The sequence below is a fragment of the Gouania willdenowi genome, chromosome 15 (assembly GCF_900634775.1).
Source record: "Gouania willdenowi chromosome 15, fGouWil2.1, whole genome shotgun sequence".
Classification (NCBI taxonomy): domain Eukaryota; kingdom Metazoa; phylum Chordata; class Actinopteri; order Blenniiformes; family Gobiesocidae; genus Gouania; species Gouania willdenowi.
This window is the reverse complement of record NC_041058.1, coordinates 24,399,660-24,427,310: the sequence shown is the minus strand read 5'-3', so window position 1 is coordinate 24,427,310 and position 27,651 is coordinate 24,399,660. Positions and strand designations below refer to the sequence as shown.

The window sequence follows — 27,651 nt, the reverse complement described above, 5'->3', positions numbered from 1 at the left end:
ATATGAGCCACCGATGTGACACAGTAATGAAAAAAGATATTTTGGAAACTTAAAAAAATCATTTCAATTACACTTTATTTTCAAACTTGTATTTTCTGTATCAGTCAACTATTATAAACTGTGGTCAACACAAGCCACAAACTCTAATGTGTAAAGTGTGTTCTAGGCAGTAATCCTATCTGTCCTACAAATGGCTTACAATCTTCATAGTGTGACAATGTTACTACACCACAAACAGGGCAGATCCAGTGAGTCTCTCTGACACTATTCAACAGGACAGAGAAAATTGTTCATGAATCAGGAAATCTCTCACAGTTTGCTTTTAAGGCTTTCAGGCTATTTTTACGTCTGTTTTTACAGATTGTGACTTTGGTAGTGAATAATACAAAGACATTATTGATCATCTGAAGCTGTGACTTCCTGCTTTGCAACTGTGCTGATTGTCTCTCACACCTCAAGTAAAATGACACATCCCTTTGCCGCCCGTTAAACATTAAATAATGTACCAAAATACTTTGTGTATAAATACTGATATAAGGGTTTGAAATATAACCAATAAACTGGTTTACACACACACACACACTCCAACACTTCAGTAAAACTTTGAAAAAACAATGAAATCCAAATGCAAAGCGGCAGAGTTCCAGCATGACTGATACATTTAAATGGTGGATAAGTGCAAAGACAGCAAAATCCCTAATGCACCACAAAGCAGCATCTGACAGACATATTCACTGAGTAGTGAGGAATAAAGCAGCTCCAACATGGCCATGTGGCAGTAAAGGGGACAATGTGGTTCTGTTGACTCAGTTCGCAGAGACTTTTATTTCAAAGTCTAAACGTTTTGTTTGCATCATGCTGACTGGATCTGGAAAAGCTGCATATGTTTATTTTGACAAAAAGGCAATTACACACAACACCTGTTAAGAAAATACTCGTACCACTCTTCTGTGTACTGATAAAGGCCTCTTTAAACATCTTGAATTCTGCCTCACGTTTGTTGTCATCTTTTCATTCATGAGGGCTGTCTTAAAATGAAAATATTCAAAGACAAAAGGCAAAACACATTAACTTGAAAACTGAATTGCACTGATACCTTTAAGTGCTGGACATCTTGACCTACCAACACTGTTGATTAACGCATGCAACAATTGCTGTAGTTAGTGAAGGAATGAATGTTAGTGCCAGAGCTGTTTGTTCACTATCTTATATATATATATATACTGTATATATATTCTTCTCCTCTATGAAATGTGCAATAATTACGATATCTCCTTCGTTATTTCAACATTCTTCTTGGTTATCATGCTGGGCTCTCCTTTTTTTATCACATTTTCTCCCTCCACCACAGCCTCAACAGCAAGTGGGTAAGGGTTCTCCTCCAGTTGCTCTAGTTCTTCCAGAATGGTCTGAACTCGACGGACTCCATCCCGTCTCGCTTGTCGCACATCCACGCGACCCTCTGGGTCAACAGTGTCCAGTGCTAAAAGCTCTTTAGTCAGCAGCTCCTCCAGTAGCAAGTACTTCTTGTCATTCTTTCTTCCATTGAAACATTTCACCTCCTGCTCCAGTCTGGAAACTCTTTCTACTATCTGCTGTACCTTCATCAACCCTGGATGGACAGGAGGGGATGACTCAGCCTCCACCTTGATATTCTGGATCTCTGAGGGATCGGTTGTGATCTCCGGGGCCTCTGGTTCTGGAGACATTTGAACTGGGATATCTTCAACATGTGGTTGGGATTGCTCTGGCTTCTGAGGCAGTGGGAAGTGCTGTTCTGAGTGTTCGAAATGCTGAGGCTGTGGGGATGCTGCTGGTGGTATTGGCTGAAAATGCTGTGGATGATGTGATTCTGGTTGTTGATTGTACTGTTGGTGCTGAGGTGGAGGCTGTGGGAACGGTTGAGATTGCTGAGGTGGTGGCTGCTGAAATGGTTTAGTTTGTTGAGGTGGAGGCTGTGGAAACGGTTGAGGGTGCTGAAACGGTTGAGATTGCTGAGGTGAAAGCGGCTGAAAGGACTGAGCTTGCTGAATAAGAGGTTGCGGAAACATCTGAGGTTGCTGAGGTGGAGGCTGTTGGAACTGATGAGGTTGCTGGGACATGTGACCGTCAGGCTCTGTGTACGTTGACGGAGAGGGTGGCATGTTGTCGGGTTTCTGCTGCACATTCTGTTGTTCCTGCTCTATCATCTGTGGCGGTTCTCTCATGAGGACATTATGCTGAACCTTAGAAATAAAAACAAACGTTCAACTGTCAGTCAAAAACATAGATGAAATACACAACGCCTGGGAAATCAAAAGAAGAAAATTACCTGCGGTCGCTCTCCCATCACTTGAGTCATGATAGGAGGCTGATTTTTAATATGAGGTGTGTGGTGAAAAGAAGAAGCATCACGATGCTGGGGAAACACAACGGGAGAAGCCCTTTCTCGCGGAGGCTGCATTCCAGGAGTGTAGCCAGGCCACTCCTCTGTCTGAAGGCGGTGGTAAGGCTGGTGGTGTTCTGGGTAAGAGACGCGCTGAGAGTAGACGGATGGATTTAACTGAGACTGCATCTGACCTCCTCCGCTTTCATGGATCACTGGGATAGGAATATAACCAGCTTGAAAGCTGGTGCTGCTGGGCCTCGAGGGCTGCTGATGTGGAACTGTGTGAACCTTTACCAACAGATTGTATTTGGGTCAATCAAATCATAGAAGTTACACAATTACTATACACACAAAAAAAATGCCTGGCTTACCTCTGCTGTCTGTGTAACAGGTGATCCCACTGGCTCAGTGGAGCAGCTCTCTGATGGTCCGTGTAGAGGTGATCTAGGCCTACATTGGCGGCTGGGAGTCGGAGAAGGTGTGCGGTCTTCAGTCCGGATGCTCTGTGCAGCGGCAGGTTGGATGTAGGAGTAACATGGATGCTGCTGATGCTGATGCCTCATTTCTGCGCCATCATGAAAGACTGGGATGGGAACATAACCAGGTCGAAGAATAGGGTGCTTCATCTCCCTCACAAAAGTCTTCTGGGTGTCTTGAGGACTTGGTTCTGGGGGTATGTTGGGTCCATTGGCAGATACTTCTCGTACCTGAAACACACGTGGGAGAGAATAACAAATCTATGAAATATCAACTTCAATACTGAGAATTATTTTAGTTTAGTACAGCTTTTTTCATATCTTTGTTGTCAACAATCTTGTTCGATTACATCATAATAGTGAATTTCTGTTTTGTCTGACTCACCTGCAATACTTTCTCACACCCTTCATTCAAACTTAATATTAACTGATCATCATCCTGCCATAAAAATATTTATAAATGCTTTTTTTTTCAAAACTTTTACCTATCCCCCTGTCTGAAACTCTGGTTTGCAAACTCCATGCATGGTATTGCATGGAGTACGATGAACTGTTTTACTCTCCGTGTAGTGCGGGGCGATATGCACCAAAATTAATATCTCGATATTCTTACTCAAAATGATGATACATGATATAATTTTAACTCAAAAAAGTCTTACCAGAAAGACAATTCTAGGTGAAATGCACAGGCACATTTACTAACAAACAGCTGCACAATATGTGCCACATTTGGCTTTTTCTCCTCTAAGCCACACTACAGAACTCACTCACACGTGCTGTCCACGTGTAAGTGAGTTCTATAGTGTGGCTTGTTTAGGGAAAGGTCTGCATTAGGAAGCAGTCATAAATCCCCTAACTGTGCTTTTCATGCTGTTCTGAGAAGTGGTGAAAGCAGCGACTCCTAAAATTAGTATTTTAATCCAAAATAAGATATTAAATAATAATATCAACTTTCTATATCACTAAAATGGAAAACTCAATATATCTTGAATCTCAATATATTGCCCAGGTCTTTCTCTGTGATATGAGTCATATCTATTTGTTCATATTTTGTTAGGTTTAATCATGTTCGTGCTGCTTTATTAAATGGGAGGTTGCATACAATCTTCAAAAGGTGATGCAGCAAAGTTTGGAAACCCTTGTGAAATAGCATTGCAAACACAACTTCTATCAAATTTTCTGCAGATAATACAAATTACTAAGAAATATTAGTATATGCAACCAGAAAATGTACCTCTCGCTATCTTGATTTTTATCAATGTGCAGTAATGCAACAGTATATCAGGAATATTATTAATCAGGGGTGTCAAACTCATTTTAGTTCAGGAGCCAAATACAGAGCAGTTTGATCTCAAGTGGGCCACAGATTTTATCTAATTTCAACATTATTGTGCCCTAGTTTACAATTCTTTGTAAAAATAAAATACAAAATATATAAGAAACTGAGAATGTCCAAGCAATAAGTGATAGATAGTCCCAACAGGATCTTCAATTTCCTAGATTTTGTTACCAATTTCTATTTAATTAAGGGAAATATGTAATCATTTGAGGAAAATTGAAGGACTTTGTAAGAATTTTGTGTTTTTTTCAACAGTTCAACGTTAAAAATAATTAATATCATAAGATATAACCACTGGCAAAACTGTGAGCCCCTGCATATATTGTTGAATTTCATTTACACAATGGCCATGTTTACATGAGAGCTTTAATTCCTCTTTAAAGCAGAATAAAATGAATTCCTCTCTAACCTCACCTTGTAAACAGTTAATTCCTAATGCTAATTTAATTCCAAATTAGGTGGCTGGTTTATTCTGTTTTGGATTCTGAATTGAATAATTCCTCTTACTTGTAAACAGTTAACAACACTTAAAGTTAAAGTTAAAGTAAGTTAATTCCGGTTGTTCTGCGCATGTGCGACTTGCGGCAATGACGCGCTGCTGGGCGACGGCATAATCCAACATGGCGGCCCGGAATAGAGCCGACACAATTTAATAAGAGCCTTAAAAGACATGGATATAATGAAAAAATGGGATCCAAGTTTTATCATTATAACGGTTTTTAGAGCTACTATCTTTAGCAAATATGTATTCCTGGTCATTATTTTCCGGAGTATGACTGGGCTTTATTTACTGGTGATTAGTTCCTATCTCTCCGTGGACCAAAGTGTGTTATTGTTGAGCTGCTGCTTCAAAACTACAATCAAAATAGAGGTGAAAACAGTTCTCATGTGTGGTCTTCTGTGTTACAGCCAACAATAAAATGTTTGTTGTGTTTCTCCCGATAGACGTGATACGTCATGTTCGCCCCCTGTCCAATCAGAGCCTTCCCAACCCCCAGATCTAAAGCAGAATTACCTAAAGCCGAATAAATCGGTTTTCCATGTAAACCTCAGTTCGGGAATTACTATTACCATGTAAACACGAAGCAGAACACTTTATTTCCGAAAACATAATGTAACCATGGCCAATGATTCATGTTTATCTGCCTTTTTTACTTTCTCCTGTGGGCCAAATTGAATGCTCTAAGGGGCCGGATTTTGCCCCCGGGCCTTGAGTTTGACACGTGTTATAAAAGTACAATGTGACAGAAATAATATATTTTAACCTTCATGTGAAGTCAGTCTCTATTCTGTTGGTTTAAAACCAACTTGAGTGGCACAAGCAACAGGTCAGACAGCTTGTTTGTTAGTCAATGATCTACTTGGAATGTGTTCAAAGTTCTGCCCCCTACCACTAACCAGAAGGAAAACATCTAGTAAATAAACATTTTAAAGTAAATCAGTTGTATTTTGTGCTCCAGCTCCAAAGCTGTGGATGACCCTTTGCCCTCTGCCATTTCAGTGTGGGACACTGCAGGCCGCCAGCACCATTGCACCAATTTTATCCTCCAACAGCTGTGTCTTTCTAGCAGATTCCTCTGGACACTAACTTTGGACAACAGTCTCTCTCCCTCTCTCTCTGAGGAGAAAGATTACCAGCTGGCAGGCTGTGAAACTCACTTCAGCCCACGGGTTGTTCTCTGCAGACCTGGATATGCATCACATGTTTTCATACATCTTGCTTAGATAGATATGCTATATGCTATATGCTATACCATAGCACCACTTGTCAGGTAAACGTTGCATCACAGGCCACAGTGAACCGGAGCAGCCCTCGGTCCTTGTATGGGAAAAAGTTTAACATGAGCTGGAAGTCTCGGTGTTATTACCACACACTGCTCTGAAAGCACAGGGCAGGTATTCTATCCCTCACATCTCTAACATGCTGCAGGGTGACTCACCGAGTAATAATAGAGTTAGATCATGACAGGGGGACATCACAGGCTAGTCACCCGTTATAATGGGCTTATGAGCTGTGGACAAGGAGCCAAACTGGGCCTAATGTGGTCAACAGGAGGATATGATATAAAACAGTATTATTTTAAAGCTTTAACACACAGCATTGATTCACTGAATATAAACACGAAGGAAAAACAAACGCAGCTCCGACAAAAAAAAAACCGAGCCATGAGGCAGCAGAAGTTGTCCAGCTCTCTCCTTCGTTCCTACCTTTTTGGTGTCGTGTCTCGGGTCATTCCAGGTGGTTCTGCGGCTGTTGTGATCCACAAAGAACGGCCACCCGGTCTGAGGGTCAATCTTCACTTCCCAGCCGAGGGGCAGGGGCTCGCTGTCGTTACTGGCCATCGCCACTATCGGAGAATGTGTCTTCATGGCGTTCATGTTTGTGACCGACGCGAACTGAGACATTTTATACAGGCGACGGACGCTCTGAAGATTCCTTCAAGTGACGTGGTGAAAGTGGGCTGGAAGTTTCTCGAAATAGCCAGGTTAATGCTGGGGGCGGCGGACAACATAACAGCGCTGCTGCACGGTGGCATCACTTCCCAAAGCAGAGCTAGAAACCACCATTAGACACAGTCTACATGTGGAATTATCTGTTTGTTTATACCAGTAGCTTTGTCACTGTCCTATAATTCTCTGCAGAACCCACCTTATTACACACTTACTAATAGCAGTGGCTATCTGTACGGTTGCCGTATCAATGTACTGACATTCTATCCGTACGCAGCGCCCTTATTTGGCCAGTTTAGGTCACGTGATAGGTCAGTCATTGGTCCGTTCAGGTCGCGTGACTAAGCCTAACCCTGACCCTAAAAATTGTTGCGATATTGGATTATAACATAATCCTAACCCTAAAACCTACTGTAACCGTACCAATAGCGCCATTGCTTGTCCGTACGGCAACCGTACGAATAGACACTTTCTTTACTAAATTACTATACAAAACATGGTACATGGTCCGTCTCAGAAGAGAAAGTCATTACACACTATCACAGTTTATAACGCAGTTGTCATGGCAACAGCTCGCGTCACTTTCCTATAAATTAATTTCAAATAACGAGTTATTTTAATACACAGTGTTTTTGGTTATGTTACACCATTTGATTTAATCCAGTTGTATTTAATTATCGATCGAAGCGCCAAACAGCTTAATGATAATTCATATCAACTTTAAAGAGTAATATTTTAAAGACGATAACTTCCCCGTAAATATAATTGTATCTGCTGTGCAGCAATATACCGACATTCTATCCGTACGTAGCGCACCTATTTGGCCAGTTTAGGTCACGTGACTAAGACGAAACCTTTAAACGCTACTACTTGTACTTCGGGAACCGTACCAATAGCACTACCGTACAAATAGACACTTTATATATATATATATATATATATATATATATATATATATATATATATATATATGTATATATAAACATTTTTTTGTCTTTCAGTTTTGTCTATAATCTATAGGAATGTGAATGGTGCCGTTTTGTTTGTATTTGTACTGTTTAGTAAATTAATTTATAACCTAAATATTTAAAGTGCGCATGCGCGAGTTGTCGTTGGCAAAAGTCAACACCAGCATTGATATGTTAAGAATTTGTTTTTAATAATGATTTATTTGCTCCATAAGTGAAAAACTGATGTTTAAAAATGACATTTTTTTGTAATGACTCCAATTGTACATCTGAGAGGGAAATTCAAAATATTGTAAAAATTCAGGTTTTTTAGATAAAATTAAGACATTTTCCATGAATCCAAAATTTTGCAATTTCGTTCTTTATATTTTCTTTTTTAAAGAACACTGAACATAAATTTAGCATGAATTTATAAACATATATATTTACACCACAGAAAATTAAACAATTTGATCCACTGTACGCTCAATTTTTGATAATTCCAAAATCTGTGTGGATCAGAATCAGAATCAGATTCAGATCAGAATCAGATCATTTGTGTAAGTCAGGACATACTGGAGATGTGCTGTAGCAACTTTAACATTAACTGAGCAAACATTATGGGAGGAGATAGGCAGGTTTACATTTAATAAGTTTTTGGAAGAAGAAATAAACTAAGTGATGGACTTTGTAACTTATTGTAGGTGAACAAATTAATTTCTTGGTTTTGAGGCTAAATTTTTTTAAAGTTTGCTAATCTAAAGCAAATATGGTTGATTTGTTTTGAATTTTCACAAATCTGAAATAAGTCTGAGTTGTAAATGTTCAACCTTTATGTTCAATTCAGTTTTATCAATTACAAACATTAGCACATGCAGCAGACTGAATGCTTTCCATAGGAACATACCATTTAAAATCATACAAAAATATTTACAAAACACATACACATTTTTAAATCGCAGAAAACGTATTCAAAATGGATGTTAATGCACTCTTTTTAAATTAAATAATCCACAAAAACATACTCATAGACTCCCACATACTGTAATTGGTGGTGGATTAACTACATGGTTTGATACATTACATAACTGTTGATACAGTGGAGCCATGGGAGGTATATGACAAATCTCCATAAACCACAGCACAGGGCCTCGACAAATCTTCATGTGGTGTACAGAGCAGTGGAGTCCCTCATATTTAGTTGGTGAACATAGTTAAAGTCCACATAAAGCTTTGTTTGGGTTCTTGAATAATTTGAAGGAACAGTGCTCGTTGGAAGTATGTATTCATATAGTTGGAGGAGCTTAAGTAGAATTGTCAATTATGGCCAAATGAGTATGTGTTTGAAGGTTAGGTGTACATACCCTGTACTCTGTAGCATTATAAAGGGGTATATGTGCAGGTGTAAAGTAAAATAGTGTGTGATTTCCCTGGTTTAATTATATGGCAAATGCACATGATAAATGTGTTTGTTGTTTTTTTTAAACTCATTTTTATTTATTTTTTTGTTTGGTGTATTTTTCTGTAATGTATGTTTTTTGAAGTTATTATGTGTATTTTTGTATCTTTCACTTACATCAGTAAAATTAGATGATTAATGCACGTTTCAAATAAGGGTGGTTGAAAAACAAATTAAATAGATAATGAAGATACGGCGGAAATCTAACCAATCTGGCAACACCATTGTACACTCTTTCATCGGTATTCAAATCAAACGCACCCTTATATGTTATTTCATAACAGAAGTTTTTAACAATTAACAACATGCACCATTCGTCATAAATTATATTTTTCATGATTAGAGAGAAAGTTTATTTCTTTTTTGTTTCTTTTTTTTTTTTTAACACCGCCCTGACGTCATTGCGGCGCTTCCCACGCACACGTTGTTTCTGAACTGATCGTGACGTTGCGCCCGGTTAGCTAGCTCCTGAGCTAGTTAGCTACTTGTTGTTCTTCAACGTACATTAAGCTTTAAAGCATTAGAAGCTGCTAGTGACTCAATCATTTTGAGTGTGTGACAGTAGGCATCGACTATGGACGACGACACGTATCCCAAAACCCTGTAAGTGTTGATATTTGGTTTAACTGTAGCGTTTTGTATTGTTAGCCTTGCTAAACTGCGAGGTTAGCTTAGCACCCCCCGCTACTTACCAACTTGGGAAACAGGCGCAAAGGCTGACATTGTTGTGATAATAGGGGTTGTAAATAACTAACAGCAAAACTACATAAAGCGTATTTGTGATGTTTAAGTGTTTTGATGGTCGGAGTCAATACGTTTTCCATAATTCTGGATAAAATAAGCGACTGTAGTTTGACTTATGTAACCCTTAACTAACTTACGAACTGTAATTAACTAGCTCTAAATTACAGTCACGGGTTGAAATGAATAGTTGATCCAAACGCAGTGGTCTTAATGTGGTTGAGTAAACGTCTTCTCTCTACACAGGTATGTGGGAAACCTCTCCAGGGATGTAACTGAGATCTTGGTCATGCAGCTGTTTGCTCAGATAGGACCCTGCAAAAGCTGTAAAATGATCACAGAGGTAAGCTGAGGGTTGGGTTATGTGTTTTTTTTGTTTGTTTGTTTGTTTTTACAGCGTTAGTGTAAGGTGTAACATACATGATGTTAAAATACACAATGAATGGTAATTAGTAATGCAACAAAAATACATTTTCTTACAACTGGTTTGATTTTTACAATTGATTACAAGTGTTTTTTTTTGTTTTTTTTGACAGGTAGCTTGTTTATATTTAGTCTTCTGATTTCCAATAATTTTTTTATGTGACCTTTAATCACACACAAAACCTGACAATAACCAATGCCAGTGAACTTGTGTTTTTTGTGGCTTACCTGTCTAGCCCCTGCAAGTTTGCTCAGAATCAGCCGTGGCTACATGCATAGTTTACCTCCACCACTATAAGTGGGATTGAAGGAAGCCTTAAACATTCAGTTGTTGTTATTTACACTCAAAGTTGTTTTACAGAATTAAGGGATTATTCTTTCACCCCACACTTAGTGGTGATAAGCTACTTTTGTAGCCACAGCAGCCCTGGGGCAGACTGACGGAAGCGAGGCTGCCATAGTGCGCCATCGGCCCCTCCGACCACCACCAACACTCACTCACACACTACATTCATACTGGGCAATGTGGGTGAAGTGTCTTGCCCAAGGACACAGTGACAGATACCACTGGTGTGACTGTCCTCCACTATTTATTGTGTGTGAGTGTGTCGAAGTCTCTTTCATTTTGATATTGCCTAATTAATAATAACACTCTGGCGGAGACATGTATCTGCATTTGAAAGGATGTTGCTGCTGACACATTTCAACCAAACACATGTAAACCACTTCTGTACTACTAACATTTCAACATATTTTTTCTACTTGTCCTCTGCAGCACACAAGCAATGACCCGTATTGCTTTGTGGAGTTCTTTGAGCACAGAGATGCTGCTGCAGCCCTTGCAGCCATGAATGGGAGAAAGATTCTCGGAAAGGTAAGATAAAAATAATCAAATACATATTTTGTTTTCTCACAGGGATACTCAATTTAAATTATAAAGACAACTCAACTTTATATGTAAATACGTAGGAATTTTTTTAGAAGCTGCATTCACAATAAAAAGCACTTTAAATGCAAGGTTTTGAAGGTCGACATGTTTGACAAACTGTGACCTAGTGAAGGAAGTATTGTGTTATGTAACTCAAACCGTTTTACGAGGTTAAAGGCTTCTGATCATTCCAGGTAGACTTACCCGTTTTAGAGTGTCCTCCTTGCTCAGCTTGAAGCGATGCAAATTGTCTGACATTTTTTAAGTTAGATTTTTTGTTTTCTCCACTGTAATGCTCATGGTCTCTTTTAAAAAAAAAAAAAAAAAAAAAAGCATCGAAGTCCAAGCAACTGGATGATGTGTACCTAATGTATTTTTAATAATAATTTTTAATACAGATGTGGTGATATGTGAACACTGATTGGCTGAAATCTCCAAATTGGCTATACCCACATGAAAAGGGATGTTACATGTATTTGAAGGCTTAAAGTTGATATAAGGTTCATCTTAATCTCTTCAACGCCAATGGATCCGCCGGCGGGGACAGCTTCAGCCTCTGTTAATCTCATGGGTCTTAATGTTGTAAAGAATGAATTAAGAACAAAAGACCATAGCACACACACAAGGCCATTATGTTCAAAAGAGGGAAAAGTCGACAACTCGGCAAACTCTGCCTTTTTCCGCTGCTGTAAGTTACAAAATAAACACAGAGCTCTATAACAAGAGCCTACGTGAAACTAAAGGCTGAGCTGGCTCGACTGATATACAGGTCGGGTATGTTCCGTAGCAAAACACCACCATAAAATCCAAAAATACATGACGGAAAAAGTCAGCAATGATGACAAATGGTGTCTTACCTTTGTTGTTTCTTATCAAAAGTTGTGTCGTCAGATAAACATCGCCATTACACAACATACCCAGCCATTTCACAGTTGACAAGTCCGTCCAATGAGCACACAGCGCTTGCGCGTAAAATGGCTGGTCCCTCCTTTACCTAGCTCTGATTGGCCAGCTCTAAGGCCCACCCCCATAGTGTTTGATGTCACCAATTTCTACAGGCTCTCAGCTTTCCAATGCTGTGTCAATCATTCTGATTGGTCAAAGGAACTAGAAACATGCGTAACGCCACCAAAGAGTGGAACCAAAATGAGCATTGCGCATGGCACCGCAAAGTCGTGTATAAAAGTGTGTATTTTTCAAGACAAAATTGCAACATCTAGTGGTCAAACATAAGACTAACCATGATTGGAATCATTTTGACTCACATATTACAGTTACAAACTTATTCCCAAGCTTGTGAAAAACTTTGACACAGTTGTGGCAAAGTGGGTTTTCCTTCCCCCTGAACTTTTTTTACGAAAACATGCGTGTTTTTAGCCTAATGTTTATTATTATCACCAGAGTTGCTGCAACTTGATGTCCATACATTAGTTCAATTATTTCTGCTTTTATAGCATTTGATAATAAGAATTGACTTTATGTTTGATGTAAGTCTCTAGGTTTTTTTTTTGGGCGGACTTAAGATATCTGTATTTAATAATTTATTGTCACCCAGTATCATATTTCACATCTGTAACCACTAAGGGTCCTACTTCAATCTGAACAAAAATTTAGTCATGTAGAAGTTTAGAAAAACATTATTTGTTATGGGTATGCGATTGACTGATTGATTTGCATATCGCTTTAATTCATGTCCTGCAGAAATCCAACAGTGTTTTTAAATCATGTTTGCAGGAGGTCAAAGTCAACTGGGCCACTACACCCAGTAGCCAGAAGAAAGACACCTCTAGTAAGTACTCATCATTGGAGTTAAAGTTTGCAGAGATTAGAATATACCATCTGAATTATATTTCTCTGCTTCTTTTTAATTTTTTAGATCACTTCCATGTTTTTGTGGGTGATTTGAACCCTGAGATTTCCACTGAAGATGTCAGAGCTGCATTTGCACCTTTTGGGAAACTTTCGTAAGTTATTTTGTACTCGGAACACTTTTTAATGCTTCAAAGTAATGTTGAATGCTCTTGTGAAAACATACCTTATTATACAAACAACAGTCTTCAACTGTGTTAACATGCATTTAACTTTTGCGCTTTTTAAAAAGTTGTATTCAACTTCAAATATTGGCTCTGGGAGCAAAATAACTTTGCACACAGAGTATAGTAATTAGCAAATAATGCTAAGTAGCATCTATACAAGCTGGTTTATCACTGAATGAGGATTTAGAGGAAGAGACTGTTGGTGTTTAGAGCAGCGACTTAGTTTCTACCACCAACATTTTGTCCAGTGCTCACATGCATGTTTAACAGAGTTTATGAAGCGGTTTCATGATAATGAGTTTTCTGCAAAAACTGACCTAAAATGAATTGTGATCTTTACAGTGTGTCTTTTTTTTTACAAAACCTACCAGAGTGGAGCAGCTTCATTACAGAATATTCACTTTCACACTGTAATATCACTTAATATATTAATATGGTGTGGTAAGTAAACTCTACATTATGTGGGCATTATGTGAGCTGTGTGTTTGAACCTGAACAGCATTTAGTTGTGGCTTTCAGTCAATAATAGCACTTTGGTTATTTTACAGAATTGCTCATAGGATTGGACAGGAGCTTGAAGGCTAGCAGCAAAGGAACTGTGCACTCTGGACACTCAGATGTAGTTTCTTTTTTCTATTTATTCTTCCCACATGTCTTTTATGTAGATGTATTAACATGATCTAGTCTGAGTTTTACAACACAATGTATTCCTCTCAATTTGTGTAGAAATTGTCTCTCTCTCTCTTTTTTTTTTTTTGCATAGTGATGTTTATAGTGCATTTACTTTACATATTTTCTTTCTTCAAAATTTCTGAAAATGTCAATTTCTTAAAATTTGCAGCTCCCCAAACTCCATTCTCCATAATGGTGGTAAAGCATTGACCAGGAAAAATAAAGAAATCTGTTAACAGGCCATGTATGCCGTTTAATTCCTTTCTTCTCTTTTGATATTTTTCTATATATTTCTGTCTTTAGAACGAGCACCAGCAGCAGATTATTAAGAATGCATGGTAATCCATATTCATTCTTTTATTAATTTAAACTAGTAGCATATGTTTTGAGGACTTAACCCAAAGCGGTGCTCTATTGGTAGACCTCTTTAATTATTTCAGAAATTAGTTAAACTCAGTACTGTTGGTTGCATGTGTTTGTACTTGATTTATTTTATTTGTGTTTCATTCAAGTGTTATTTTGAAGTTATATTATTTACCAAGGGCTCAATAAAAGGCCTGGATAATTAATCTAACTTAGGACAGTGTAGAGGATTCAGAATACAGTGTGTTTTGCGTGGCTCCTTTTCGTTGATAGATTAATAAAGTGGGCTGAACTTAATTTTTATTTTTTCCTTTAGGGACGCCCGTGTTGTGAAGGACTTGACCACAGGCAAATCAAAGGGGTATGGCTTTGTGTCCTTCTTCAACAAACTGGTAAGGCTCCAGTGCAAGAACACAGACTGAAGGTTATTTCTATTTCCTGTTTATTAATCTACTACATAAAGTTTTAGCTATTAAATAACTAACATTTTATAGTAAAAAATAATTTTTTACTGTATACCGTATTTCTTATTAAAAATATATGAATCCATTATTTTAGGAATGACCGTAAATTAAGCAGATACTTTGTATCCAGTGGGATAGCAGTATTGGTTTCTGTTTCACAGGATGCAGAGAATGCCATTGTCAATATGGCGGGACAGTGGCTCGGAGGGCGGCAAATCAGGACTAACTGGGCAACACGTAAACCCCCAGCTCCAAAGAATGCACAGGACAGTGAGTATCAAGCTTAATGGTGTGTTCACAACAAACGCGTCGAAAGCGCCAGGTTTACATAGACAATATATGGTGGACATTCTTCGAGGAGCATCGGAGGTCCCGCTGCGCATCTTGCACCTCCTGTGCGGCACGTTTGGAAGCTTTACACGGCCGACGCGAGAGTTGGGATTGTTGTACTTTTGGGGTATATCGAGGCGAGTTGACCAATCAGGAGTTTTCCCCAACCATGACATATTCAGAATAATAAAAAAAAGAAAAACACTAACTGGAGACAGAAGGACAGTAGGGTCCTATAAAATCCGTTTTATATTTTTTTGAAATTCCTTTTTATTTTTTTCCAAATTCCGTTTTTCCACTTTAAATCTGTTTTTTTTTTTTTTTTTTTTTTTTTTTTAAGAAAATATTAGTTTTTAACTCCTGTGAGGAAACAAAATAAATAATAATAAATAAAAAAAGCTCATAATTAAACAAAAATGTATGTCAAAAATACAGTACACGCAATTAAAAAGTAGATATAAGTTGTAGTGTCATGGATTATTCTGACTTCTCTTTTTAATTATTTTTATATCATATAAAGATGTGTGAGGACAGCATTAATGTCACCTGATTTCCTCTCAGGGATCAATGGTTTACTGAATCTGATCAGGTTTATTGATTAAGTTCTGATCAACTTAGTTTAAATTAACCTAATTTAAATGATTCTATCTTCTGTGTAATGTGGAATTTTACTTTGACTAGATGTTGTTACTTTTGTCCCCCATAGTCAGGATGAAATTAACACCATGCAATATAGTGAAGTTAAAAAACGAAAGAAAACAAAATATCTTTTTTAGAAAAACAACAAAACAAAACACTGTTCTGGCTAATAAGCCATGCACTCTCTAAATAGAAGAACATATTACATTTTTCATTGCTTAATTAAAAAAAAAAAAATAAGTGTAAACTTTTTCATTATTGTTTCATTAGTTAATTTTTTATTAATTCATTATTTTAACATGCATTTTATTGTAGGTCTGAAGAGATGTTAGAATGTAACATTCTAATAACGTTGCTCCAACGGACTTTTATTTTGTAAACCGGAAGTTCCCACTGAAACGGTTGTAGTTTGCTGACTGTGACTGTGTGACGAGAGAGGGTGGCGTGCCTAATAAGCGGTCCCCGGAAACATTTCCCCATAAAAAACGTTGTTTGCCCTACGGTGATGCCGTTTCATGCCGATTTTGTCCATTTCCGCGTTTAAACGTTTTTATTGGTCGATTCCGTCCGCGATTCCGTTAACGCGGATTTTATAGGGCCCTAGGACAGGGTAGTTGGTGTCCAGGTAGGAAATTCGAGCGCTGATGCGGGTCAGCAGGTCGTCAAACTGAGCACGGGAGAGATAGAAGTAGCGCTGGAAGCGACTCTCGTCGCTTAATTGATAATTATTTGATCAATTTGGTTAAAATGATGAAAAATAAAATTTATCTCAAGTTTTGGCCTGAATTGACATTTAGAGATTTGGATTGCATATCTTGTGAAAATGTGTACATTTAGGTACAATTGAACTGTTTCCATTTCAGATGGCTCCAAACAGTTGAGGTTTGATGACGTTGTGACCCAATCCAGCCCACAAAACTGCACAGTGTACTGTGGAGGGATCCAGTCTGGACTCTCAGGCAAGTGTCTTGGTGTTTTTGTGCTGTGGTTGCAATTCATCACCACCAACCTTAAACTAACCTTGTTACCTTTTCTGTTCCTTCAGAACATCTAATGAGGCAGACCTTCTCACCTTTCGGTCAAATAATGGAAGTCCGTGTTTTCCCTGAGAAAGGATATTCTTTCATCCGGTACGTTTAAAATATTGCAGCACATGCTTCTGGAGGTCATTGCTAGCATGTGCCACATGTGATGTCACTGGCTTTTTGTTTGTTATGTTTCTCATGTTATTGAAATAATCTGATTGAAAAGTCTGACCTACTCCAATGACGTCCCTTTCAGGTTCTCTTCTCATGACAGTGCTGCCCATGCCATTGTTTCAGTTAATGGCACCGCCATCGAGGGTCATTTAGTGAAGTGCTACTGGGGAAAAGAATCTACTGACATGACCAAATCTCCTCAGCAGGTAGAAATTACTCTATTATTGACTAAAATTTGCACAAAACCTGGAATTACATTAAAAGTAGGAGAGTTAGCATTTTACAAATGAGATATTATCATTGTCACTAAGGAGCAGAACAATTAGGTTTTTGAATGGTGAAAATCGGTTAAAATTTGCATTAAGAATGAAAAACAAAAAATTCATATAAATGTCTTTTGTCAGAGTTCAACTTCTGATATGAAATGACTTAGAATTGTAGATTAGATAATGGGCAACATTTTATTGCTAAAATTGTGTTTGAGTTAAAAATTGACAGATAGCAGTTTACAGTAAAAGCATAAAACCTTAAATTACATTAAAAGTATAAGCGTTAGCATCTCACAAATTGCTTAGTAGCATTGTCACTATGCAGTGGAGCATTTTGATATTTGAATAGTGTAGAACGGTTAAGAATTGGCTGAGTAGTAGCAAAACAAAAAAGTGTTGGAAGAATGTGCTTTGCATTTCCACAACTATCTAGAAACTTTTTGTGTCCATCATAGAGAGTAGAGGTACAAACCCATTATCTGTCTTATAGTTCTGGAAAGTTCAGTATTTGCTCAACCAGATGGTTGTTGTTGTATTGATCACCCTGCTGTTGTAAGCTCAGTGCAACTGATCTGATTTATGCATAAAAAGTTGTAGAGTCTGTGGTATTCTAAATTGTTTGGCAAAACTATCAAATATGATATAGGCATTTAAAAGTTTTTATTTAATTGAAATGTTAAGAAAAAGCATTTTGCATCTTAATGGTGCAAAAGATAAATGTCTATCAAGCAGAAGGCACTAAATTATGGAACACCTTGCAAAAACTGTAAAACTTTGAAATGCTACAAAAGATGTCTCAAGTTTTTGGTTGCATGTAACTAGTTCTGTGGTATATTTTATTTTTGTTCAATTTAAGCTTTTATTGTTGGAGTATGATATTTTTATATTATTGTATGTATTTTACATTTTTTTTTTTTTACATGTTTCTTTTTTTATTAAGTTCTGTTGTTTTTGTCTGTTCTTTACTCATTACTATTTAGGTAAAGGCTTCAAATAAGCTCTGCAAACTTTCTACTTTTTCCTGCGCTGTTTTATCCATCTCTTATGTGATGTCTATTATTCTGTAATTGTGCAAAAATAAATACATAAATAAAATGAAGAAATTTGTAATCAAATCCAGTAAGGTAACAATGACAATGTATATATACTCTTATTATACAGTAATTTACAATCAGGAGGTGTAAACGTGTTGACCTGGTTCTCTGTGACGTGCAGGTAGAATATGGTCAGTGGGGCCAGTGGAACCAGGTCTATGGAAATCCCCAGCAGCAGTATGGGCAGTATGTGACCAACGGGTGGCAGGTTCCTTCCTACAACATGTATGGTCAGACGTGGAACCAGCAAGGCTTTGGAGTGGAGTAAGTGTTCCCATGTCTGTGTGTGGCCAGCTTTTACAAACCAGGATGTGTGTTCCTTTAGTATGGAGCCCATTGGGTTTTTATTATTCCCCGCCACAAAGTGTGAAGGGGGATATAGATTTGAGCTCCATCCGTCCGAGTTAAAGGAGACTGCTTTTCTCAGAAACTGTTTAAGATAGGATAACCAAATTTGGTGTGGCTTAAGGGTATCAATATCTTGATGGAGTTCGAAAATGAGATGTGTGCAATTGTTTTTTTTTTCTGAGTTATTGTCCTTGTTTTGTTTTTTTGACTGTTCGAGGTATCTTCAAAGGGGACAGCTTTTCTTAGCAAATTTGGTTATCCTATCTTAAGCGGTTTCTGTGTGGCCTCAGAGTATCAATACCTTGATGGAGTTTGAAAATGAGAAGGGCACAAATATTTTTCCCGGAGTTATTGGTTCTGTTTTTTTGACTCTGTTCGAAGTATCTTCAAAGGGGACAGCTTTTCTTAGAAATCGTTTAAGATATGATAACCAAATTTGGCGTGTGGCTTCAGGGTATCAATACCTTGATGGAGTTCGAAAATGAGAAGTGAGCAAATATTTTTTCTGGATTTATTACCCTTGTACCATTTTTTTTTACTCTTTTCGAGGTATCTTCAAAGGGGGCAGTTTTTCTTAGACACCGTTTAATCTAGTTAGCAATTTAATATTCTGATGTGATAATATTTTCCTATTTATTCAGAATCAGAAATGTTTTAATGGCCAAGTACAGTTTTTAGGACAGTACAAGGAATTTGTCTTGGTAGTCGGTTGGTAGTTAGTCATCTAAGTTCTTAGATTTAGGACATTTAGGAAAAGGTTGTGATTTATAACAACAACCAATCTGGCAGTGGATGTTGACTTTTTTTTTTTTGTTCTCTGCTGATGCCTGACACCACATTCCCAGTCTCCCACTGACGGTAGATCTTTGTGATGTTTGCAGGCAGTCCCAGTCTCCAGCTTGGGTGGGAAACTTTGGCTCCCCATCAGCCCAGGCTGCAGCCCCCCCTGGTACTACAGTCGTACCAAACATGGCCAACTTCAGCATGGCTGGCTACCAGACACAGTAAGAAGATCCCAATGAAGACGCCACACCACGTAAGCAGAAGGTGATTTTGTTGGAGAGCTTCAGTAGGACGAGACGGGGCCGAGGCCACATTCACAAAGCTTCATCACACTTTGGTCTGGGAAACCAGTTTTACACTCGTTTTAAACTCATGTTTATTTCAAATTGTTCCTGTCTTTTTAAGTTTGCAAATAAGTCATAGTGATTTTTCTGCTCTTCAGGCTTCAAATGGATCATCTCCAACTCTGTAACTTTAGCCGTTAGTTATTTTAGTCAGTAGAAGTTTTACTGTGTAACCAGAAAAAAAAACTCACATACGAGCGTTTCTTCTCAACCTACAAAACAGTTAAAAATTGTGAATTAAGTGAGTATTTGTTATTGACTGTTCTTTTCCTGTGAAGAGCACCAACCATAACACACATTCAGTCCAGTTTTACTGCGCACACACACGCTTTGTGAATAGAGGCCCTGCCACAATAGTTCACCTCTCTCTACTATATGTGAAAGTCTTTGGAAGAATAACTGTGGCTTTAAATGGAGGAAGTTTAAAGGGGATGTGGTAACCCTCGGAAACATATTTATGTACAGAGTCAATTTCGCCTACACAGCAGCAAAAAGGGTTTTTATGTTTTGTATAAGAGTGACACGCATGGTATTTGGAGATATTTCAGTTTACAATTTACTGTAGCCTAGAAAAACTAATTTATAATGGTGTGTTTCAAAGAATAGGCTATATAGCACATGCTGACTATAAATAGAAAATATTGTAAATGTGACACCCAAACTTTGTAAAGGTAAAATCTGTGCTGATTCTGGGGCTGGTTTCCTAGAGGAGTCTTACATTTGCTTCCTTATTCTTCCTTGCTGATCTCAGCTGTATACACATTCATGTCTGTCAGAGAGTTTATTGGGTGACGCGTTAAACTTCATTTTGTACCAAAACCAGCCCCAATTGTCACATTTGTCTAATTAGACTTTTGCAATCTCCTCACGTGATGATCAACTGTCCAGCATTAGATTTAATGTCAGTTTGAATATATGAAACATTGAACCACAGACTTTGAGTTTCCAGTTGTGGAAGGATTTCCTCAACAAATCGCTCACCAACTATAACTTAGGGATTTCTCACAAATCCTGACATCTTCGTTTATGTGCCATTCTGTAGAGTTTCACACTGCTCTGAAACTCTCCCTCTGCTTTCTGTTGTATTAGTGACATGATTTGGTAGTTTTTTCAGGGTTGGTTCACTGAATAAAATGGGGTTGTGTTAAACTGTGTAGGTATACTTTGATCAAAAACAATTGTACATATTGTAGGTTGAATGTTATGAAACATCATCATTAAATTGCAGCAATATAATTTAAAAACAAGCCTTAATTGACTAAATGTGTCTCAGTTCAAGCTGTGTGATTTAAAGAAGGTCTGTCACAAATATTAATTGATTTTCTCCAGATTTTCTTTACCCGCATTAAAGTTTGTGCCATTTGTTTTTAGGACGTAACAGGAAGCAAAGCTGCATTTCCACTTGGGCTGCAGGCTTATGACGTGTAATATATTTGTTGCTTAAACTATTGAATGTAAAGGCAATTCTTCCACGACTACAAGTTGAACGGACATGATGTTTGGCAATGGATGATGACATCAGTTCTCCAATAACGGGAGACACTTGCAAAATCACTTTTAAATAAAGAAACTTTTGAACCTTGTGTTTCTCTATGTTTATTATAAGCTAGTAAAATATGCTTTATACATTACATCTGACAGAAAAACATTTACACAATAGTGCTCTAAGCAAACCTACCACACACAGGAAATTGCATTTAATGTGCTCGAAGCTTTACATTTGCTCAAAAACAGTTTTGCTTCTTCACTGTTACAATAATTAACATTTAAATACAATCATGTTTACTTGAATTACATGTATCAATCATGGTAATATTAGCATAATTCATGTCATTATGATTAAGAGGTTTGAAAACAGAATTGTTGAAATTGAAACAGATGCCAGAATAAAAGCTTTAACAATACTTGTAGTCCATCTGATGGCTGGATACTCCATTTGCTTGTCTCCGTTGGTGTTTGAAAATATGAGCATCAAAGTCTCATGACAACACGACTAATTTCAAAAATAGTTTGAAATGATTTTGCAAGTTAAAGTTTTATAGCAACTGACAGCATTAGAGCAGCTGTAAAAGAGTTAACAATTAGCATCAAACTAAAGCAAAGCAAGCAGGGAGTTGGTCAATTGACACGCAGTGCTCACTTTTCAGATATTTTACATAAACTGCGCTGATATACTGCATTGTCAACGTTTGGGTTTGCACAATAACATCGTAGTCCTCTAGATAAATCTTAGCTTTTAGCTCTAGCGCTGTTAGCTAGCAAGCAAAAACCTCAATAATGTTCATACACAGGGTCCTCGTGGTCATGAAATTCCTGGAAAAGTTACGGAATTTGAAAAATCGATTTTCCAGTCTTGAAAAGTCATAGAATAACAACTCTTTTGGAAATATAGCCTATTTTATTTAAATATTTAAAATCTAACCTTTGCTATTATATGGAACATTAAGCAAGTCCCTAACCCAAACACCTTGTGTTGTACATTGCTTTGGATAAAAATATCTGTTCATTTAAATTTTAATCTTATAACTAAACATGGTAGCACTTAGTTGTTTAATGTTCTATTCAGTAGCTGGTGCATTGTAAAAACATTGCAAAATGGGTGTCAAATGCAATTGCGCCATTGTACGATGCTATATGAATCTGATAGATAAGTGATGGACACAACTTGCATTCCCTGTACCACATTTTTGCTACTAACCGTGGCACGCTCCCAGAGCTGTTACACTAGTTCAATGGAAAGACACGCTTATCTTTGCACTTCAATGGTCTTGAATAGATCTTAGCGGTTCAGAATTACGTCATGGAAATTTGGTAAAAAATTTTGAAAAATCCTTGTGAAAAAAGTGTGGGAACCCTGTATACAGGATGTCCACATTTTTATGAAAGGATATTACTGTGTTATTGTGTACATAGCTGATCTTTGTGCTCCATCTGACAAATGTTTCAACTGAAATAAATGTGATTCTGATCTCTTGATGTCACGTGTGTTTCCAACACTGATCACATATGGCGATTCGACCTTTTGGAGGGAACGTCAGTCTTTGCAGTTTGGTCCAAGTGAACCAGGACGCAGCCATCTGAGGCAGTTTCAACCCCCTGCACGAGTCATTTAAACAGAATTATATTTTATAGTTGTGCGAATGAGATAATACAGATTGTTTGATATCAGAAATTTAGATGCTTCTCAGAAACACCTTTATATTTCTAATACTCACACTCTGCATTCCTGTGGCGGCGTTTATTGTAGCCTTCTCCTGTGATCCCATTTTCTCCATAATCAGCTCCATTCTGGTATTAATAGTCATAAAGGAGCTCTCCAGGCGAAGAACCTGTGTTACAAGCCTACCACAGAGAAAGAAACAACATTCAGCCTGTGCTGGAAAAGTTATGTTTCTATATTTGTGCACCTTTGGAACTGTTCCTGATCCACAAAAGTCTGACTGGAGAGGCCTTTTTGCTCACTGGCAATGACTGTAGGTTTATCACTTAATTCATTCTCATAGTTGGCTCCAAGGTTGTCGAGTTCAGCACTCAGTGCATCCTGACAAAATGAAAAAAAGAACAATTCTGAAAACACTGCAACCATATTGATCTTCTTCTATATATCTAAAATATTTGTGAAATAAAATAAAATAAAACAAACCCGTTTTTCCTTTAACTCCATTTTCATCCTTTCTTGTTCATCTTGATCAAGAACTTGATTTCCATCAGAGTCAAACTTTGAGAAAGCTTCAGAAATTTCATGGTCAGCATGTCCCAGCCTGAAAAAACACCCATCAGTCTACAACTGCAGTATTGTTAGGTAATGTACGTGCAGTTCCTATATACTGTATGTACTTCTTACTTACTCCTTAAGTGTCTCTCGAAAGTCTTTGAATTCTATTTCTTCAGATCCAGACTGCAGAGCCTTCTGAACATCTGATATTTTCTCTTTTTTAAGTTTCAGCTTCATGAATGTCTTCATGTAGCTCTAAATTACATTCAAATAAGTTAATTTATCTTGATGATTGAGCAGATTTTTTTGGTTTTCCTGATTCTGTCTTGTTTTTACCTGTTTGAAGATGTCTGCAAATTGCAGCTCATCGTCTTTGGATGAAAGTTCCTCCTTCACCTCTGAATACGTGTCATTTATGATGGCCAGAAACATGTTCTGATGGAAAAATGTGTGACAGTAATGAGTCATCTAAGAATTACCTCTGGAAAGTTCTAAATGCGTTGCAGAAAGTCTTACCAGCAGAACAAAGAAGACAAAAAACACATAAGTGATGAAGTAGATCGGCCCGAGAACTCTGTTTGCGCGGTCAATGGCGTCGTAATCAAAGTCTCCCAGAATGATTCTGAACTGTGTAAAACTACAGAAAAACGCAGAGAAAGATTTTAACTGATGCCAACATTAAAGTAAAAACCTTCTCTGTCATTACTTACATGCACTTTACAAAAGTGCTGAAAGATTCAACTTCTGTTCCAAAGAGCAAATATCCAAGCTGAGCGTAAGCAAAGAACACAATGAAGAACATGAAGGCAAATCCTATAATGTCTTTAGCACATCGGCCCAGAGTGGAGGACAGCTGCATCATGGTCTTATTGAAACTGATGTATTTGAAAACCTACACAAAGAAAAGATTTTCAGAGAGACGCCAAAGAAAAATATTTTTAGATCATTTAAGACGTAAAGACATTGGTATTTTACCTTGATCCAAGCAAAAAACAAGTTCACAGCATTCATGTTGTTATATTGTGTTTGCCAGAACGAGAGAAATTCAAAATCAGCGTAGAGATCCGGTTGCTCCAACAGTTTTCCAAGCAATTTGTCAACTTTGATGGTTCGAAAAATGTTGAATACAATAGCAACGATGGCGAGCTGGAAAGAAGAGAAAGATTTAGTTCATTTAAAACCAAAGAAAAACTGCAAAACCAATTAACATTACAGAAGTCAAGTTTATATTTTTTTACCATTATGACAACGATATCCAGAATGTTCCAGATGCTTTTGAAATATGAGCACTTGTGTATCCGCAACTCAAGAATCTCTTCAATTATATAGTATATGATGAACAAGCAAAAGAACAATTCACAACCAAGGATGAAGTAATCCCAGGTGGTGATGTAACGAATCAGTCTGACTGTTCGGATCTGGTAGGAAGGAATTGCTCCACCAGTCGCTGGGAATTCAACCACCAATCTGTAAAAGCACAAACAACACTTTGTTGAAAGAGCAGAACGGTGCCAACCCGTGGGTTTTTGTTGGTGATTCTAACCTGATGACACAAAACATGTTAATGTTGGCGTTGTAAGTGGAGAAATCAAAGAAGGCAACTCTGGTTCCTCGGTCTAACCAAAGGTTGTCCATCAACTCCGTCAGTATTAACGCCGTCTCCTCTCTGGTCCGACCCAGGTCTTGATAGAAACCTGCTCCACTGTAGGTAGTCAGTAGACCCCAGTGAGAGGAGCCCTTGATTTCTTTCTCTGTGTGGTAAGTCCATCTGGAGAGAGAACAAGATCAAAAACATCTTAGAAAATACCTTTTCAACTCTTCTTTTAATGCAGCTCACAAAATGTGTTGGAATCTCACGCGCTGCCATTGATGAGCCCGAAGCTTAGGTCCTCCTCTTTCTTCTCATTGTACACATCAAAGCATCCTGAGATCTCATCTTGGAAGTCTGCATGGACCTTGCAGGAGTTGTTCTTGATCTTGATCTGCCTCATCCTGGGGACACCAAGTAGCATGTTCTCATAGTAGATGAAGGACTGGTCTCCAGTGTCCAGGGACTGATTGTTGTACCATTTTGTCCAATAGAGGCTGTCCAGCAATGGGCCCTGGGCATACTGTTGAATGTGGAAGCATTGGATGTAGTTTAATTTTCTCCTCCTCTTTTGATGTGTCATGAACTCGAAATTAATGAAGCAAGGATAAACTCACGCTCCAGAAGTCGGCCATTGTGCCGATAGTCTGAAACTTAACCCCATTTTCACTGGCAGAATTCATAAACAGGTCAGTCATGGCTTTAGTGTAATAATAGGTGCTGGAGCTGGTCATACCGTATGTCACTGAAAGACAACACAATCATATGTTTAACGTCACTGCTTCCTATCTGGCTTTGCTCAGGCATACATGTTGCTCCATTCAGGAGACCAAAGATAAGACAAGTCTGACACGCAAAGCTGCTTTAAAGCATGGTTGTTTGTCTGTGTTTAGTTCTCTAACGCAGTCAAACAAGTAGAGGAGCTGATTTGTTTGACAAGCGTTTACGCTGCTTTGCCACAAATAGCCTCATCTAACATTGTAAATCCAACCAAGACAAAGCAACAAAAGGCCAAATGCTCTTATCGGCCAGAGAGCAGCACTGTACTCATCCTCTATTCTTTGCTGATGCTCAGCTGGACAATGGCTTTTAGAAAAATGGGAAGGGCATCTGTGATGGGCTTTAAAAAAAAAGAAACCGATACACTGAACAAACAGTTTAGCATTCTGTGTTTGAGCAAAAACAATTAGAATTTAAAAAGTCATTTGTAAAAAAAACTAAAACTCACAAAGACAGAAAGGACAATGAAAAGAGCATTTGAGTTACAGTAAATGAAAAACATCCAAACTTTTTTGGCATTACGGAAATACTGTTTTTGAAAAACCATCAGAAGTGTATAATTTGACACTGACACATCATGTATGCGTGTGTGGACTTACAGAGACATATGTCCACCAGGAACACCAAGTAGACCAGTAGCTCACGGAGGGTGGTTCGTAATAACTTTTCCTTGTTGTCTGAGGTGTTTTCTGTCAATGTTGTTCCCCACAAACCTGAGGAATGTTGATAAAAAGGAGTAACACAACAATTAAAGGCTTGCTAATGATTAGGGATTGGTATAGAGTAAGCATGAGAGTGAATCTGTAGATCTAGATGAGAAAGAGGAATGTAAACTGTGAAAAATGTCTTCATACCTTTAATACAAGAGCAGCAGCCTCTCTTCTTGTTTTTTAGACTTTGGTCAGAGGATGATGGCACTGGTTCCTCTGGGAACATACCCGGTGCGTCCAGTTTGTATGTGCCGTCCATGGAGCCCTGGAAGACAGGCTGGGGGTCGTAGATGGTGCTAACCCGAGGTATGGGTGGAGGGGAGCTGCAGTAGCCCTGGTTGACCCAGGCTCCGTCGCACATGGGGTCCTGCTCCACCTGCCCGGTCAGGTGGCTCTCAGCACGGTTGCTCAAGCACTTCATGTTGAGCTCAGCGTGTCCGATCAAAGACTGTTGGTGTTCAGGTCAGAGAGGGAAGTGATGCAGGGCAGTGGTGGATGCTTTTGACACCTGCTGGGAGGTTTATTGTGAAGAGGGGATGACATAAGCTTTGTTGAGGGAGGAGCTGCTGCTCCTGAGATGGAAAATGTTAAAACACACTGATGGAATAATACAAGGCTGGGATTGTCTCTGGATCATCTTTTTGAGGCATTGACGTCACATTAAAATCAATCTCACTAAAACCTGGAATCTGAAATTCAGCATGTCCGCTTCACAGCAAGAAGAGTCCACCCTGGGGTGGAAACTTGGAATCTTTCTGTGTGGAGTTATCATGTTCTCCCCATGCTGCGTGGGTTTCCTCGGGTACTCCGGCTTTCTCCCACAATTTAAAAACATGTTTGCTAGGTTGATTGGAGTCTCTAAATTGCCTGTAGAAGTGGTTGTCTGTGTGTGTTGCCCTACGATGGACTGGCGCCCTGTCCAGGGTGTACCCCCGCCTATTGCCCAGTGTGAGCCAGAGATAGGCACCAGCAGACCCCTGTGACCCTGAAAAAACATGAACAAGCGTGTCTGAAAATGGATGGATAGATGGATGGTTATTGTATGAGGCCAGTCACAACAAAGACTTTTGATGCTTCAGATTTCTTCCAGTATTCTCTCTGGTGTTTTATTTTGAAAAATCCTGTTCATAACCATTCACAACATTTCTTTTGGCTGCAGAAAATCATCTCACTATTAGTTGTGCA

General features: G+C 38.3%; 3 protein-coding genes across 9 annotated transcripts; 1 reads left to right on the top strand and 2 right to left on the bottom strand.

Moving 5' to 3' along the window:
* Positions 1–58: 58 nt before the first annotated feature.
* Positions 59–6,646, bottom strand: bag3 (BCL2 associated athanogene 3). The gene is made up of 4 exons (XM_028469139.1): positions 6,392–6,646; positions 2,740–3,075; positions 2,312–2,656; positions 59–2,225 (listed from the first exon to the last, which is right to left on the bottom strand). The coding sequence occupies exons 1-4, from the start codon at positions 6,587–6,589 to the stop codon at positions 1,263–1,265; spliced, it is 1,842 nt and encodes a 613-aa protein (XP_028324940.1). The 5' UTR covers positions 6,590–6,646; the 3' UTR covers positions 59–1,262.
* Positions 6,647–9,432: 2,786 nt separating this feature from the next.
* Positions 9,433–21,256, top strand: tial1 (TIA1 cytotoxic granule-associated RNA binding protein-like 1). 7 transcript variants are annotated; one of them, XM_028468234.1, is made up of 12 exons: positions 9,437–9,643; positions 10,028–10,124; positions 10,980–11,078; positions 12,867–13,096; positions 14,520–14,595; positions 14,829–14,937; positions 16,500–16,595; positions 16,682–16,766; positions 16,918–17,041; positions 18,320–18,462; positions 19,428–19,582; positions 21,045–21,256. In XM_028468234.1, exons 1-11 carry the CDS (start codon positions 9,615–9,617, stop codon positions 19,552–19,554), a joined length of 1,215 nt encoding a protein of 404 aa, XP_028324035.1. In that variant the 5' UTR covers positions 9,437–9,614; the 3' UTR covers positions 19,555–19,582; positions 21,045–21,256. The 7 variants fall into 7 exon arrangements, 6 of the variants coding, with proteins under 6 accessions (XP_028324035.1, XP_028324034.1, XP_028324036.1 ...); XM_028468235.1 differs by lacking the exon at positions 21,045–21,256 and having other exon boundaries at positions 9,441–9,643; positions 12,867–12,921; positions 13,009–13,096; positions 19,428–20,329; XM_028468236.1 differs by lacking the exons at positions 9,437–9,643; positions 10,028–10,124 and adding exons at positions 13,717–13,787; positions 14,144–14,178 and having other exon boundaries at positions 10,992–11,078; positions 12,867–12,921; positions 13,009–13,096; positions 19,428–21,251.
* A 270-nt stretch (positions 21,257–21,526) lies between these two features.
* On the bottom strand, positions 21,527–26,938 carry pkd2l1 (polycystic kidney disease 2-like 1). The gene is made up of 15 exons (XM_028468232.1): positions 26,611–26,938; positions 26,356–26,469; positions 25,594–25,721; positions 25,246–25,499; positions 24,932–25,156; positions 24,627–24,855; positions 24,364–24,534; positions 24,099–24,280; positions 23,905–24,025; positions 23,725–23,823; positions 23,522–23,643; positions 23,317–23,434; positions 23,081–23,214; positions 22,889–23,015; positions 21,527–22,769 (listed from the first exon to the last, which is right to left on the bottom strand). The coding sequence occupies exons 1-15, from the start codon at positions 26,885–26,887 to the stop codon at positions 22,674–22,676; spliced, it is 2,397 nt and encodes a 798-aa protein (XP_028324033.1). The 5' UTR covers positions 26,888–26,938; the 3' UTR covers positions 21,527–22,673.
* Positions 26,939–27,651: the final 713 nt, after the last annotated feature.